This window comes from Amphiura filiformis, chromosome 10 (genome assembly GCF_039555335.1).
Source record: "Amphiura filiformis chromosome 10, Afil_fr2py, whole genome shotgun sequence".
In the NCBI taxonomy this organism is placed as follows: Eukaryota; Metazoa; Echinodermata; class Ophiuroidea; order Amphilepidida; family Amphiuridae; genus Amphiura; species Amphiura filiformis.
Genome location: NC_092637.1, coordinates 18,537,858 through 18,553,078, shown reverse-complemented (window position 1 = coordinate 18,553,078; position 15,221 = coordinate 18,537,858). Strand labels below are relative to the sequence as shown.

General features: G+C 38.5%; 1 protein-coding gene across 1 annotated transcript in view; it reads right to left on the bottom strand.

Annotated features, from left to right (window-relative positions):
* Positions 1-721: 721 nt before the first annotated feature.
* The window catches only part of LOC140162601 (ATP-dependent RNA helicase DHX58-like), a 47,558-nt gene continuing 33,058 nt past the window's right edge, over positions 722-15,221 (bottom strand). Inside the window, exons 12-13 of the mRNA XM_072185866.1 lie at positions 2,007-2,170; positions 722-1,652 (exon numbers count right to left, since the gene is read on the bottom strand). Of these exons, the coding sequence (XP_072041967.1) occupies positions 1,191-1,652; positions 2,007-2,170 (626 nt within the window). The 3' untranslated portion in view covers positions 722-1,190. The remainder of the gene's footprint in view (positions 1,653-2,006; positions 2,171-15,221) is intronic.

The following is a 15,221-nucleotide window of genomic DNA, read 5'->3' as shown; positions in this document are numbered from 1 at the left end:
AAAGATATATCTAGTGCTATGAAAAATTGTATTCGTAGGTAATGTAAAAAAATACCACTCAAAAAATGATCACAAAAAATTCATAATTATGTACAAATACGTGAAAAATTGAACAGGCAATCTTTGAATACACGCCTTTCAGGAAATCAATTTAGATTCAATCCAATGACTTCTTTTCATAACTGATTTAGACGTTTTTAAAATACTTTAAGAAATATTTTGAAAAAATGGGTAAAAATAGCATGTTTTGGGGTCTCTGTGTCTAAGTTTTTCACAGAAGGGGCTCTTATTATATATGGCGCGAAGCGTATGATCAATGCGAATAAACACAATACAAAAACGAATGCCAATTGATTAATACTTTTAAGTTATGGCCCTGAACATGCCGTGTACACTTTTCGTTGGATTCGACCATATACGTCTCGCAAATATGTCACTATGTGAAACGGCAAATTCTTCAAATTGCAGATACGACATACTGTGCTTGCGCATTATAGGTGATCGGCAAATACGCCGTTTTGTGATACAGACATTTCCAGGTTTTACAAATACGAATATACGACGTAATTAAATTAATATATATCTTACTAATTAAGCCACTGTGAGGCATGGTTTTTGGTGAATATAAATATAAAATGTTAAAACCGATCGCACAATGAACACGATGAAATAAAAAAACCCACAAAAAGGCCATCCAGTGGCGTAGCGTCATATCGGGGGGGGAGCGTGCCACCCAATCGATCTGATGAAAATTTAGAAAATCCCAAAGAAAATTTTTCGAAAAACTGCTTGTGCTCCCACTTAGACCCGGTGCCCCAATCATGATCGGTGCCGCTGGAGGGGTTACTCAATGCAAATTACCATAAGGAGACGTACCGCAAACATGGATGAATTTTTTGGCCTTTTGGCATATCAATAGCCCCTTTTCAAAGCTAATGTTGGTATATGGATAGGTCCTTTTTTCAAAATTTTCTCTTTTTTTCCGTAAAATAGCCCAATTTCGCATCTCTGTAGCCAAAATTTTTGAAATTGTCCCATAATTTGGGGAAAAGGTTGTAAAGACTACAATAAATTGTGCTAAATTTGGCCGAAAATGTTTGCCATTTTGTATATCGATGGGTCCAAATATGTTACAAAATTAGTATATATACATATCCTAACCAAACCACCCACGCTACATTTGACCTCATTTAGTCATATGACTTTGACTTGCATAAATCGTAATCATCAATTTTAAACCAAGCAAATTTCCACTTTCTCAACTTCTTCGGATTTCCGTTAGCGTCTACCAAGCGAAAATTCTTGGGATGGATCAGGGGCAACTCTTCATCTTCATACGTAGCCAGGGTACCCCAATCGGATGAACATTGCCTACAAATGATATTCTTCTTCATGGTTATACCACCACTGAGGGTTTTCGGAGAGGCAAATCGCGCATGTTCCTTGGTTTCGAACCGCGAAGTGAACGATTCATCAACAACTACACGGTGTTGGCCTTTGATGCATCGTATGTCGTCACTATAGCAAGCGAACGCGTTACATTTCAAGCAACTGAATGTGACTCGTTCTTTAACACGCTGTTCCTGCTTGGAAGCTTCGTTCCTGCGTTGAACTTCACGGTCGCGATGATCTGCCTTTTGCAGGTGGATGATCTGTAATTTACCAAAAATATTATGAGGCGATTAATATTAACCAAGGTATTGAAATAACAACAGCTGCAACAAGAAGACCATGAACAGCAAAGAACACCATCAACAACAAACCACAACACAAGACATAAAACCAAAAGACAAATTTAGTATTAACGTACGAGGCAAAATAGAATTCACAAAAGAAACAAAACGAACGACAGAAAAAGGAAGCAAATGAAAGAACGAAACGGAAGAAGCAAATTAAAGGGAATACGGAGCACAGATATAAATGAACGAAAAAAAACAAAAAAACACACAGTCAAAAGACAAAAACGAAACAGGTATAAAAAAGTACTATCTAAGAAAATTACCTACCTTATCACGCATAACCTGTTGGTTTTCATTCAATTGTTTTTGGACCTTTTTGGTAGCATTCATCATGATCTTCTCTCCAATGCGATTCATCATCTCTTTATCCCATAGTTTGAGGCCTTCATCAACTACTAGGTAGTATACGCTATCTTTGGCACGATTCCGACCTGCAATAATTAAATGCACATAATTATAACATATTACTTTTAAAGATTTGGCTAAGATTTTTTACTTATGTCGAGCATATCTAGGCATTAACGCTGACGAATCTTTGGCCAGGCACAAGTGACCTGGTGAACGAAGGGGGTCGCCGTAGATAGCTGGTCGGGTTATTTTTACAGGACAGTCAAGTGTAGCCAACAATCGGGCTTGTTACCCTGATCGGGACCGACTGTAACGAGGTATTTTTTATCATGGGTCATCTGCCGGGGTCCTGCGGGGAATTGAACCCGGGACCTCTCGCACCAAAGGCAAAGACCTTAACCAGTGTGCCACGCTGCTCCACAATGTTTCATTGGATGTTCAGATTTCTTAAAATATAAATAATTCAAACAAATAACCGTTTCTCAATATGATTTCACGAAGATTCATTTTCTTCTACTCAAAAAACTTTTGATGGTTTTATAAACTAGTTTGACGGTTTATTCAAATTATTGAAGGGATTCTGTAAAAAGAAAAGCATTCTCCAGTCGCATTAATACACCACTGTGATTCCTGTGCGGTTTTCTACCCAACAAAATCGCACAAAATGGCGACCCCCAGTACAAAGAAAACGCCCTCTCCAACAAAATGGCGACCCACAGTAGGCCTACAAAAAAAACGCCCTCTCTAACAAGATTTAAAATCCCCTCTTTTCGTTGGGAGCACCGCACAGTTTCTACACGCACTCTCTATTCCCCCTCTATTCTTATTATTGAAACTTAAAAGGCCCTCTATTTATAACATATATTCCTATTGAAACTTCTTGATTAAAACGCCCTATTCTACTTATAATTCGCAATTCCTTCTTTTCATAGCAGCACCACAGTCTGTACCCAACAGGATCGCACAAAATGGCGACCCCCAGCCCTAAATAGTCTGTGCGGTTTTGAACAAATCGCAAACCGCACAAGATGGCGGCGCCCACTGCAAACAAAACGCCCTCCTATTCTTATTACTGAAACTTGTTTATTAAAACGCCTTCTCTATTTTTTAAACGAAAATCCCTTGTTTTCTTAGCAGCACCGCAGTTATAAAATAATTGTCTGTGCGGTTTTGAAGAAATCGCAAACCGCACATGATGGCGACGCCCACTGCAAACAAAACACCCTCCTATTCTTATTACTGAAACTTGTTAATTAAAACACCCTCTCTATTTTTATACGAAAATCCCTTCTTTTCTTAGCAGCACCACAGTTATCAAATTTTTGTCTGTGCGGTTTTGAAGAAATCGCAAACCGCACAAGATGGCGGCGCCCACTGCAAACAAAACGCCCTCCTATTCTTATTACTGAAACTTGTTAATTAAAACACCCTCTCTATTTTTATACGAAAATCCCTTCTTTTCTTAGCAGCACCACAGTTATCAAATTTTTGTCTGTGCGGTTTTGAAGAAATCGCAAACCGCACAAGATGGCGGCGCCCACTGCAAACAAAACGCCCTCCTATTCTTATTCCTGAAACTTGTTAATTAAAACACCCTCTCTATTTTTAAACGAAAATCCCTTCTTTTCTTAGCAGCACCACAGTTATCAAATTTTTGTCTGTGCGGTTTTGAAGAAATCGCAAACCGCACAAGATGGCGGCGCCCACTGCAAACAAAACGCCCTCCTATTCTTATTACTGAAACTTGTTAATTAGAACGCCCTCTTTATTATTAAATGAATATCCCTTCTTTTTTGGCAGCACCACAGTTATAAAATAATTGTCTGTGCGGTTTGAAGAAATCGCAAACCGCACAAGATGGCGGCGCCCACTGCAAACAAAACGCCCTCCTATTCTTATTACTGAAACTTGTTAATTAAAACACCCTCTCTATTTTTATACGAAAATCCCTTCTTTTCTTAGCAGCACCACAGTTATCAAATTTTTGTCTGTGCGGTTTTGAAGAAATCGCAAACCGCACAAGATGGCGGCGCCCACTGCAAACAAAACGCCCTCCTATTCTTATTACTGAAACTTGTTAATTAAAACGCCCTCTCTATTATTAAATGAATATCCCTTCTTTTTTGGCAGCACCACAGTTATAAAATAATAATTGTCTGTGCGGTTTGAAGAAATCGCAAACCGCACAAGATGGCGGCGCCCACTGCAAACAAAACGCCCTCCTATTCTTATTCCTGAAACTTGTTAATTAAAACACCCTCTCTATTTTTAAACGAAAATCCCTTCTTTTCTTAGCAGCATCACAGTTATCAAATTTTTGTCTGTGCGGTTTTGAAGAATTCGCAAACCGCACAAGATGGCGGCGCCCACTGCAAACAAAACGCACTCCTATTCTTATTACTGAAACTTGTTAATTAAAACGCCTCTCTATTATTAAATGAATACCCCTTCTTTTTTGGCAGCACCACAGTTATAAAATAATTGTCTGTGCGGTTTGAAGAAATCGCAAACCGCACAAGATGGCGGCGACCACTGCAAAGAAAACGCCCTCCTATTTTTATTGGCAGCACCACAGCTGGCGGCGCCCAGTGAAAACGAAACGCACTCTTTACTGAGGAAAAGGCCCTCTTTATTTGCAATTTTAGAAAATAATAATTGTCTGTGCGGTTTTGAAGACACCGCACACCGCACAAGATGGCGGCGCCCAGTGCAAACAAAACGCCCTCTCTATTCTTATTCTTAAACTGCTCAATTAAAAGGCCTTCTCTATTTATAATTGAAAATTCCTTCTTTTCATTGGCAGCACCACAGCTAATTGAAAATCCCTTCTTTTCATTGGCAGCACCACAGCTGGCGGCGCCCAGTGAAAACGAAACGCACTCTTTACTGAGGAAAAGGCCCTCTTTATTTGCAATTTTAGAAAATAATAATTGTCTGTGCGGTTTTGAAGACACCGCACACCGCACAAGATGGCGGCGCCCAGTGAAAACGAAACGCCCTCTTTACTGAGGAAAGGCCCTCTTTATTTGCAATTTTAGAAAATAATTGTCTGTGCGGTTTTGAAGACACCGCACACCGCACAAGATGGCGGCGCCCAGTGAAAACGGAACGCCCTCTTTACTGCGGAAAATGCCCTCTTTATTTGCAATTATTTTAGAAAATAATTGTCTGTGCGGTTTTGAAGAAATCGCAAACCGCACAAGATGGCTGCGCCCAGTGCAAACAAAACGCCGTCTCTGTTATTATAACTGAAACTTGATAATGAAAAGGCCCTCTGCCTCTCTATTTATTATTGAAAATTACTGGTACATATTCAATTTACGCCTAAATCTTCAAACAATGATAGAAACTAGTAGTACGCTTTAAATCACAGATTCTGCAGAGTTTAGGGGTTTAATTAATTTCATACTAAGCTAAGGAACCCCGCGGTTTACCGACTTGCATGAACTTCAATGCCTGTAGCTGCATGTATATCAGTGTCAGCCCGGCCCGGGGGTGCACGGTGCCCTGGGTAGATCATTTTCTAAATTTATGACCGACCTGCTTTATTGAACGAAAATGGAGTTTTTGGAGGCATCGCAATAGTCAATAGTCAAAAAATCCATATCTTCAAATTATATAAAAGGTCAAAATTTTCAATTGATCGTCGGCTTTTCCTCCCAGCTAAATACACTTTAAGAATATATCATTAGATTTATAAAATTTATTTCGAGGACTGTTATATATCAAAAATTTGAAAAATATCAAATTTTAATAATTTGTCATAAAATTTGTAAAATTTGTATTATATCGTGAATTTCAAAAAATGAAAATTATTTGATATCAGAAAGACATGCTTCGTATTCAGAATGCAATTCGATACGTCTGAGGTGCTCTCATGTCCCACAAAAAATACTGTCGAAACGCCATAAACGCTCATTCTAGATCCCTTAAGAGTACACTATTGAATACTTAACATTCATGCGCGTGGAGCGCGCAAACATTTTGGAATGTACAAGCCTTCTCGTACATTTTACCCCGGACTTTTACCTTCAATTTTTTTTATCCCCCCCCCCCCTATTAAGGACCAATTTTTTTGATTTTTTGATCCCCCCTTTTTAGGACCCAAAATGTTTTTGACCCCCCACCATATTTCCCCCCACCAAAGTATTTATGATACGAACACTCCCTAGGGGTCTCTCGGTGAATGCCTAGACACCGAAAAAGGGAGGTCTTTCAGAGAGAAGGCCCAAAAAGGGGGTCCTTTCGTGAGACTGGGGAAAATCTTACCAAAGAAGTGGGTCATTCAGTGAGACTGGGAAAAATTTTGGGTCAAAATATAAAAGTTGATATAAAATTTTCAAAAATTTATCAAAATTTGAAGAAAAATATTGAAAAATTGAAAAACGGGGTCATTCAGTCAAAAATTTTCCAAAATTTTTTGAAAAAGGGGTCTTTTGGTGACAGGAAAATAAAAAAGGGGGTTATTGGGTGAGAGGGAGTTCAGTAAAACAAAAACTGTCATTGCGTGAGAGGGAGTTGAAAAGGGGTCAATGTGGCCGCACATTCCCGTCACCCATTTTGCCTCCTAGATCTTTGCAACCGCATATGCTGCATTAAAGTATCCAGCGCACAAGGATAGTACGCAATGCAATTTGAGGTCCAGGCTGAAACCTGTATTCGTCAAGGAGGCAACCAGGTAGAGGGCAGAGCAGCACAGTAAACTCACTTCAGAGGAAAGAAGCCAAGACAAGCCAAACAGCCCTTTCCAGGGCTACCTTTGATCCCCAAAAGAGGATTAATTTGTGGTATAGTTGCTTAGGGGTGGTGCAATAATTATGTGTACCCCAGGGTAGTGAATTATAGGGGGGCAAAGATTTTTGGCAGGCCAAAAGGGGGGGGGCAAACATTTTGGCAGGTCGAAAGGGGTGGGGGTCAAGCGATTTTTGGCAGGTCGAAAGGGGGACAAGCAATTTTTGGCATAGATATTTTGGGCACAGTTTCTATATTACGCCCTAAAAAGGTGTAGGAAAACGTTAGAAACACGGTCAAATATGCAAAATTTCCTGCTCGCAGCGCTCGCAAATATATGACAAGACAATTTAAGGTTTTAAATTCGGGTTCTCAAAAATCTTGCATGTGTATGGGGGGGGGGGCAAAGATTTTTTGGCACATCGAAGGGGGGGCAAATGGTTTTTTTGTCACGTCGAGAGGGGGGGGGGGCAAATATTTTTGGCACGGCCGGGGGGGCAGCGATATTTGGCAGACCATTTTGAGAATTCACCACCCGGCACCCCGCGGATGCACATAATTATTGCACCACCCCTTGTTTTGTGTTATATTAAATGTTATTTAAGTGATAATGAATGACATATTACATCATAATTCTTAAAAACAATCTATTCACTATAGTTAGACAGGCCTACTGATTGTTGGTCTGTAGGCCTATCTGGAAGTAATGCAAATTATGGCGGTGTAGGTCATAATGTTTTTGTGTGGGGGTGTAGCATGGTCCTAATTACTAATACCAGTGTCATTTCAGATTTCACTTTTTTTGAGTAAAGACAAATTTTATAAAATACCTGGTAGGCCTATTGTAAGTTTTACATTATAGGCCTAACTGTTGTAGACCTATAGAATTTGATCTTTAATTCACTTTTTGTTCTCATTTATTACTAAGTTCATTTGTGTGCTTGTACAGTTTGTGTGCTCAGTATTTGTGTGTAGACATTGGGCAGTATTTCTTTTCTTTTTTAATTTTATTTTATTACAATTTTGTAAATGTACAAATGTTACGCTTGAAAGAGATTGTGAAAATATTAATAGTTCTGTTTTGGACGATGCAATACTTATTATTTAAGTAACCACTTAACACTTCCCAATCTTGTCAAATACACATAGAATCAAAGGAAATAGTTTAATAATTGCTCATATTTTTCTTTCAATACAAAATGTAGTCCAGACAATAGTGTCCCATTTTCCCTACACTATAATATGGAACGATTTATGATGACGTCATTTTTTACATTTATCTGCCTGACCAAATATTGGTTGACCCTTTTGGACATGTTAAAGTTGAAAGTATGCGGAAAACAAATAACAAACTTTGTCTTGTGTGAATTACTTAATTTTTAGAAAAGTAGCAAAATGTGCTTAACGGTCTCATATTCCCTACATGTACCCTATAGGGTCTTGCAGTAGGCCTACCTTTAAAGGTGCCCACCTGGAGGACAGTCGAAGAACCCTTGTAACACCTTTTCTTTTCTAAGATTGTATTAATATTTGTACATTTTTTGTTATCAAATCCAAGTGAATATTGGTAAAATGATGTTAAACATACCTTGATGACGTTTCGTGCTACATCGTAGCACTTTCTCAAATCGAGATATATAGAAAATTAAAAGAAAATTTGGGAAAATTAAGAATGCAGGAAAAAATACAAAAAATAATATTGAAATTTATACCTAAAAATAAGTGAAATAACATTGCACCTTACGTATTTATTGGGGTGATTCAGAAATACAAAAGTTTTTATTTTTTGATGGGCCAACATCTAATTTTGTTCATTTTGGTGTAAAAATACATCATGCAAAATTTCATAAAATTTAGATCAACTTTGGAGGGTGCGCCCGGGCTTTGAAGTTTTGTATGCAAAGTCAATAGGGTTTTGGTGCAAAATTTTTCTCCAACAGTTTTTTCACACACACTAAACTAATGTGGATAAATTTCTTAGGTGTATTAGATACACATGTTTCCTATGTATACCCATCGGAAATTTAAATCACCAAGTTCAAGATTGTCTATAATAATGAAAAAAGTACATTCACTGCCAAGGGAGTGAATCCTGTCAGTAGCACTGCTGATAGTTTAACTTCTTATACAGGGTGTAACAATAAAATTTGTACAATGTTAAAAATAGAATGACACAATTATGCCGCTTATTTTTTGGTTTGATATTTATCTGTCTATCAAGATAATTTCTTAAGCCACCGGATAGGCTTTGTACTAATAAAATCGATGGTATACAAGTAAAGATATGGCCAATTAGGTAACCTAAGCTTAAAACCGCTTGGGCCACTTTTGTCTAAGTCTTACAAAAGTGACTGAATGGAGTTGAACCATGGACCAGTTGGGCGGTGCTTTTATGATAGGTAGTTTTATGGGGTATTCGAAGTGGTAGAAATCATTACATAATAGAATATCTCCTTGAGTTTTTGAAAGTCACAACTAAGCACTGACATAACAACCTAATTTACTAGAAATCGTGGCTACAGCTCAACAACTTCAACCCTAATTCACGTTGGAAGAGCGTATTTTTATGGTTGTGACATTCGGTAGCACATGGAGTCAAGCAGAATAGCTCATTTTCCAAACTCACGTCTTCCATCAAGGCATACAATTGCATATAACTATGAGAAGAAGGTAGAATTTGTTAACAGAAATGCTGGCAATAGTGGTCACTTAATTTCAAAATGTAATTGTTTTGTATTATATGGATGCAAAATCTGTTCTCAGTTTTACCAATGCTATCTCAGGGATATGAGAAATTACTTTATTTATAAGATAATTTGAAAGAAATTTCATGACTTCATTTATAGATTTAAAAGAAATATCATATTATTATGTTCATGTTAATTATATGAAGAAACACCACTTATAATTCTTTTGTGTCAGTTCTTTGATGTTTAATGCACGATAAGCATATCAACGCGGTTCAAACTTGATATGCGCAAACATGGCAAAAGTGGCCCAACACGTTTTCTGGACGATTTAATTAATCGGACATAACTTTTGAATCCAAGCTAGTAAAGAAACCAACTAAACGTCTTCTTTTAGCCACGATCTTACTGATTGTATTGCATATACCATTTGTAACATAACTCTTTTTTTCCTGAGATGTCAAAATGCAATTGTACACATTTTATTGTTACACCCTGTATAGTTAATGCAAAGGCAGATGAATAAACTCATGAATATTAACAAAGGCATATCTTGGGCAGAGGACTGGCCAAATGTTTTGGCTGTTCTGTCTACTGCTTTCCCACCATTGAAACAATTGAGATAAATTTTGAATTTTCTCCGCTTGTCAATATATTCATTTAATTTTTCTTACATATTTGTTTCATGAATACCTAAGACATCATGCTGACACTTTTATAGCATAGTTGGATAAGTTGATTATTATTTTCTGGTGGTTGATTGAAAATTACCAAAAATCCTCATAGACTTCACACACAAAACTTCAAAGCCCGGGCGCACCCTCTAAAAATTATTTGAATTTCATGAAATTTTGAACGGTGTATTTTTACACCAAAATGAACAATATTAGTGGTTGGCTCGTTAAAAAATCAAAACTTTTGTATGTTTGAATCACCCTAGACTCACTATACACATTCTTCAGCAGGCTAATTATTTTTGATATTAAATTTTTCGTTACATAAGTTATGTCTATTTTCACGATGGTTTACTTCAAAGATTTCCATACAGTCAATGAACTTGCAGTTTACAAACACAGCCATGCTATCAAACAGGGCAACTGAAGTTTATAAGCTTTTATAATGTACCAAGATCAAAGATCAAACTTAATTTTACACAAGAGGCAGTCACTGTGATTTTATTGCTCACATTCTATATTCTTCGCATAGCTTTACATCATACATGCATGTCATCATATTAAAATTAAATGTAGGCTAAATGTAGGCTATTTATAATTGCAGCGAAGTGCACAATAAATGGGAGTTTGACTTGTTTACTTGTTAGGGGCTGTGCAATAATTATGAGCGGGGGGGGTAAAATTTCCAAAAAAAAAAAAAAAAATTTCTTGCCTCCCCCCAATTTTACCCTACCTCCGGGCTCATAATTATTGCACAACCCCTTAATAGGACTCCAAGAATGAATTTGTTTTCTTATAGATATTGCGAGTTATTTGGTTTAAATAAAACTCTAAAAAGGCTTAAGAACACAGTGACAGAAACGTCATAGTAGCGGCATAGTAGGCATATGCTCGCATTATATCCCCAACAAACACAAAAAATAGTTTAATCATATTTTGGCCTTTGATTTTAATGATTTGATAAATAGGTATAACGTGAGGGCCCCATAACTTGGATTTTACCTCTTTTGGAAAAAATTGGTGTGGATTTTGCACGTTTAATAGTTTAATAAAAAACAAAGTGAAACAGATTACACCCGTCGCATTTAATTCTGGGCGATTTTCGAAAAACCCGTATAGGCTATATAGCTATGTTCCTTTAAACTGTAACACTGTGCATTGGTGTAATATAAATAACTCAATTTCGGGCAAAAGTGGGTTTAACTCTTCATGAGTTATGGGGGTGGTATTCAACTTTGGTACTCAACTTTAACGGGTGTGCCTACCGGCGGGAAGTAGGGTATACCCAGATAACACACGGACGTCGGTCCGACGTCGGATATAAGGAGCTAGCTAAGTCGACCGGACGTCGGGATTCGTGTCGGGTGCTCATCGGGGGTGCATCCTGCCGTCGACACGTAAAAGACGTTGTTCCAACGCTGGGCCGTCGTTTTGCCTACTGTCATGCCGATTTTATTCCGATGTTTAAAAAGGGTTGTCCCGACGTGGGACCAACTTTTTCATGTCGACTTGAAAAGGACGTCGTTCCGACTTAGGGGACAATGTTTTGCCGGCTACGGACCTTACTTATGCCGACGAGAAAAGTACGTTGGATTGTTTTAGGGCCAACTCTTTGCCTACGCTAGTGCCGATGGTGTACCAACATAAAAAGTACGCCTTTGGTTTTACTTACACTTTTTGCCAACGGTCCTGCTGATTGTATACGACATGATGGTCCGACTTCGTAAAGTACGGTAACGGAAGTTGTGAAGGCATCGTAGTGAGGAGAATCCTAGTTGTAAACACATAAAACCATGACGTAGTCATACACCGACCATGATAAAGTAAAGTACATCATGTAGTAAATGTATGACCCCGTGGTTAAACATGTTTCTGTTGACCGTTTTCTTTCACAAACATCAGTAAACGTCTGTGCCTACCTGTTTCGAGATTTAAAAAAGATCTAATATAGTAATACATTAGGCCCTAACTGGTTAAACATGATTGAATTTGATGTAGTTTAATAGGTTTACACGTTAAAAATTCAAATTGGAAGAAAAATATTTAGAAAATACTTACTTGAACCTGCATTGTGTATAGGCCTAAGCTAGATCCTTCTACTTCTACGCAAGTGCTTGTCAAAGCCTGCTCGGCAACTAGACAACACTTATCTCCTCATCACTCTTCAATGAATACGAGCAGCAATCATATAAACAGTATAATGTACCTGTTAGCCAAAAAGATATAATATTATCCACAACTTCCAAAAAACATTAACGATATAGGCCTAGCGCTTGTCTCTTTGTGCCATTTGAATTTCAACTGCCACGCACTGATGTATGTAATTCTACGTATAGCGTGCATTGGCTGTACATGTTTACGGCAACGGAGGCCAAAAGTTCACTTCCAACACTGGGCAACAGGGGTTAAGATCAGTTCAAATGTTATAACGGTTTTGTATAGTCTCATCACCCGTGAGCTGCCTACTCATTTCAAAACAAACATCGTCATGATAATAGCTAGCCTATGACTGGGTCATCATTTCAACTCTAAAATCGAGATTATAATATTGCTAGTAGGCCTAGGCATGTGCCTATTTATTTTTGGGGAAATCTTTTTGTTTTGCGTTAGTCATTTACACAGGATATTATTATTATGACGTGAGTTTTAACATTGTTCAACACATTATTAGTAAAGCACTTTCGACCAGGTAATGTACAGAACAGGTATAAAGATGAGCCATTGCCGGGGGAGGTGCTATGAATCAATTAATAGGCCTACCCCATTCCAGGCAAAGAAATTTTTAACCCAATTATTTTGCAATTTAAATTATGCAAATAAAGATCGTATATATATATAGGCCTATACGGTTCACTGTCGTTGGACCAACGTTTTACCGACTACCCATAAAAGACGTCGTTACTCGACCGTAGGTCCGACTTTTTCCGGCTATGCATGAAAGACGCCGGCTGACTGTTGTTGGCCCGACGTCCTTCCAACTATCTGAAGAAGACGTCGTTACATTGCCGTAGGCCCGACGCCGTTCCGTAGAAGCAAGGGCGACTCCGACGTGTTCCCACCATGTCCAACCCATTGCCAACGTAGGCCCGACGTATCGGTGTTTACTGGGTAGGAGCATATCGGATCGGTATAAAATGATGTTCTAAAAAGGGGGTCATTGGGTATATCAAAATGAAAAAAGAGGGTCATTAGGTATGGTATAACAAAATTTTTAAAAGGGGATCTTTTGGTGTGAAATTTTGAAGGAAAAAAAGGGCCATTGGATATAAAATTTCAAAAAAATGGAGCAAAATCAGGGCTGTCAACTCTCACGTATTGGTCGTGAGTCTCACGCATTCGGTCACTTTCTCACGGTCTCACGCCAAGGTAGTCTAATCTCACGCCTAGGTAGTAAACATTGGCGTAACTGGGATTTTTTACAGGGGGGGGCAAAAGCCTGTATGGGGCGGGCCCAAATCCACCAAACAAAAATGGGGGTAGGTGTGGGTGGTGCGACCCCGGGGTGTGATGCACCCCCCCCCCATCGAAAAGAAAGTGTACTTTTCAAAGAAAAGTATACACTTTCAAATAAAAGTATACACTTTCAAATAAATATCAAAGATAAATAAAAAACAAAGGAAATAAGTTTCAATTTGGCAATAGGCCTACAGTGGCCCAAGAGGGAAAATGTTTAACTGGGTTATTACTTTTTCAAAGAAATTGCGCACTCCACGAGAAAAATTTGCTTCTTTATTACTAATTTGGTCTTAATAGAAATGAATTTTGGCCATAATTCTTGCTAATTTCCTGGTTAAAGTGCGTGCGAAGCGCGCTAAAAAATGTCCAATTTCAGACAATTTTAGCCCAAAATGAAGCCTTGGTAAATTTTAGGTATAAAGGCCAGTGCGCACGAAGCGCGCAAATTTTTGCAATGTGACCATATTTTGGTCCAAACATGGTGTTTTGGGAACATACCATAGGCTATTTTAGGGGCCTGGACCGGACCCGCACCCATTTGGTCTAATGGTAAATCCGGCCCTAAGTTTGAAATAGGTCAATGGTAAATGACTAAATCGGCCAATTTTGTGTTGATATTGAAAATGTTTGGTTGGGGCATGCAATTATACACAGCCTTCTTGACCACTTTTTTCGTCTTTTCTTTTTGGGTTGGCCCTTTTATTGTTTTATTTGTTTTAGTCAATATACTGCTCCTATGCTTTTGCATTTCAAAAGATTTCTATTTCTTTGTCTTCAAGAAGTCAAGTATATTGTCGAGTATATTGATAATAATCGCATGGCACTACATATATCGTAGGCCTATGGATTCCCTCTTTTCTTTCCCTCCCCCCCTCTTTTCCTCTCTCTCCTCCTTTCTCTTTTGTCACTGCACTATGGGGCGGGGGCCCAATTAGACAGTTTTGCCAGGCTTATTGATAATAATCGTATGGTATTGCATATCGTATGGATTCCCCATCCCTTTCCCCTCCTCTTCCTCCTCTCCCTCTCTCTTTCCCCTCCTCTCCCTCTCCCCCCCCTCTCTCTCTCTCTCGCTCCTTTTTCCTCTTTTTTCCTTGCACTAGGGGCGGGGGCCCAAATAGCGCTAGGGGGCGGGAGCCCAAATAGGCAATTTTTGCCAGGGGGCGATCGCCCCTCCTGCCCCCCGGCAGCTACGCCACTGGTAGTAAATGTCTTGCAAAGAACTGTTAAATTAGTAAAATCTCACGTATTATATAAAAAAAATCTCTTTAAAGCAATGGTTCAAATCCAGGATTAAATAGTATAAAAAATATGCACCGAAATGGCTTCCATTTGACATTCATTTTGCAAAATTTTCCAACAGGGGGCAATATCCTCCTCAGACACCCCCCCCCCCTGAGTAGTGGATAAAACAAGTGGCCATTTTTGTTTCTACTTTCGACATTTTAGGCCTAGGCTATATATGCATGTGTAACACAATATATAGGCCTACAATAATAGGAAAAACATGTCCACGAAAGGCTTCATGAATCGTCATTTCATAATCGCTTCAATTAGGTCTTCGTTTTGCAAAATTTTCAAACTTC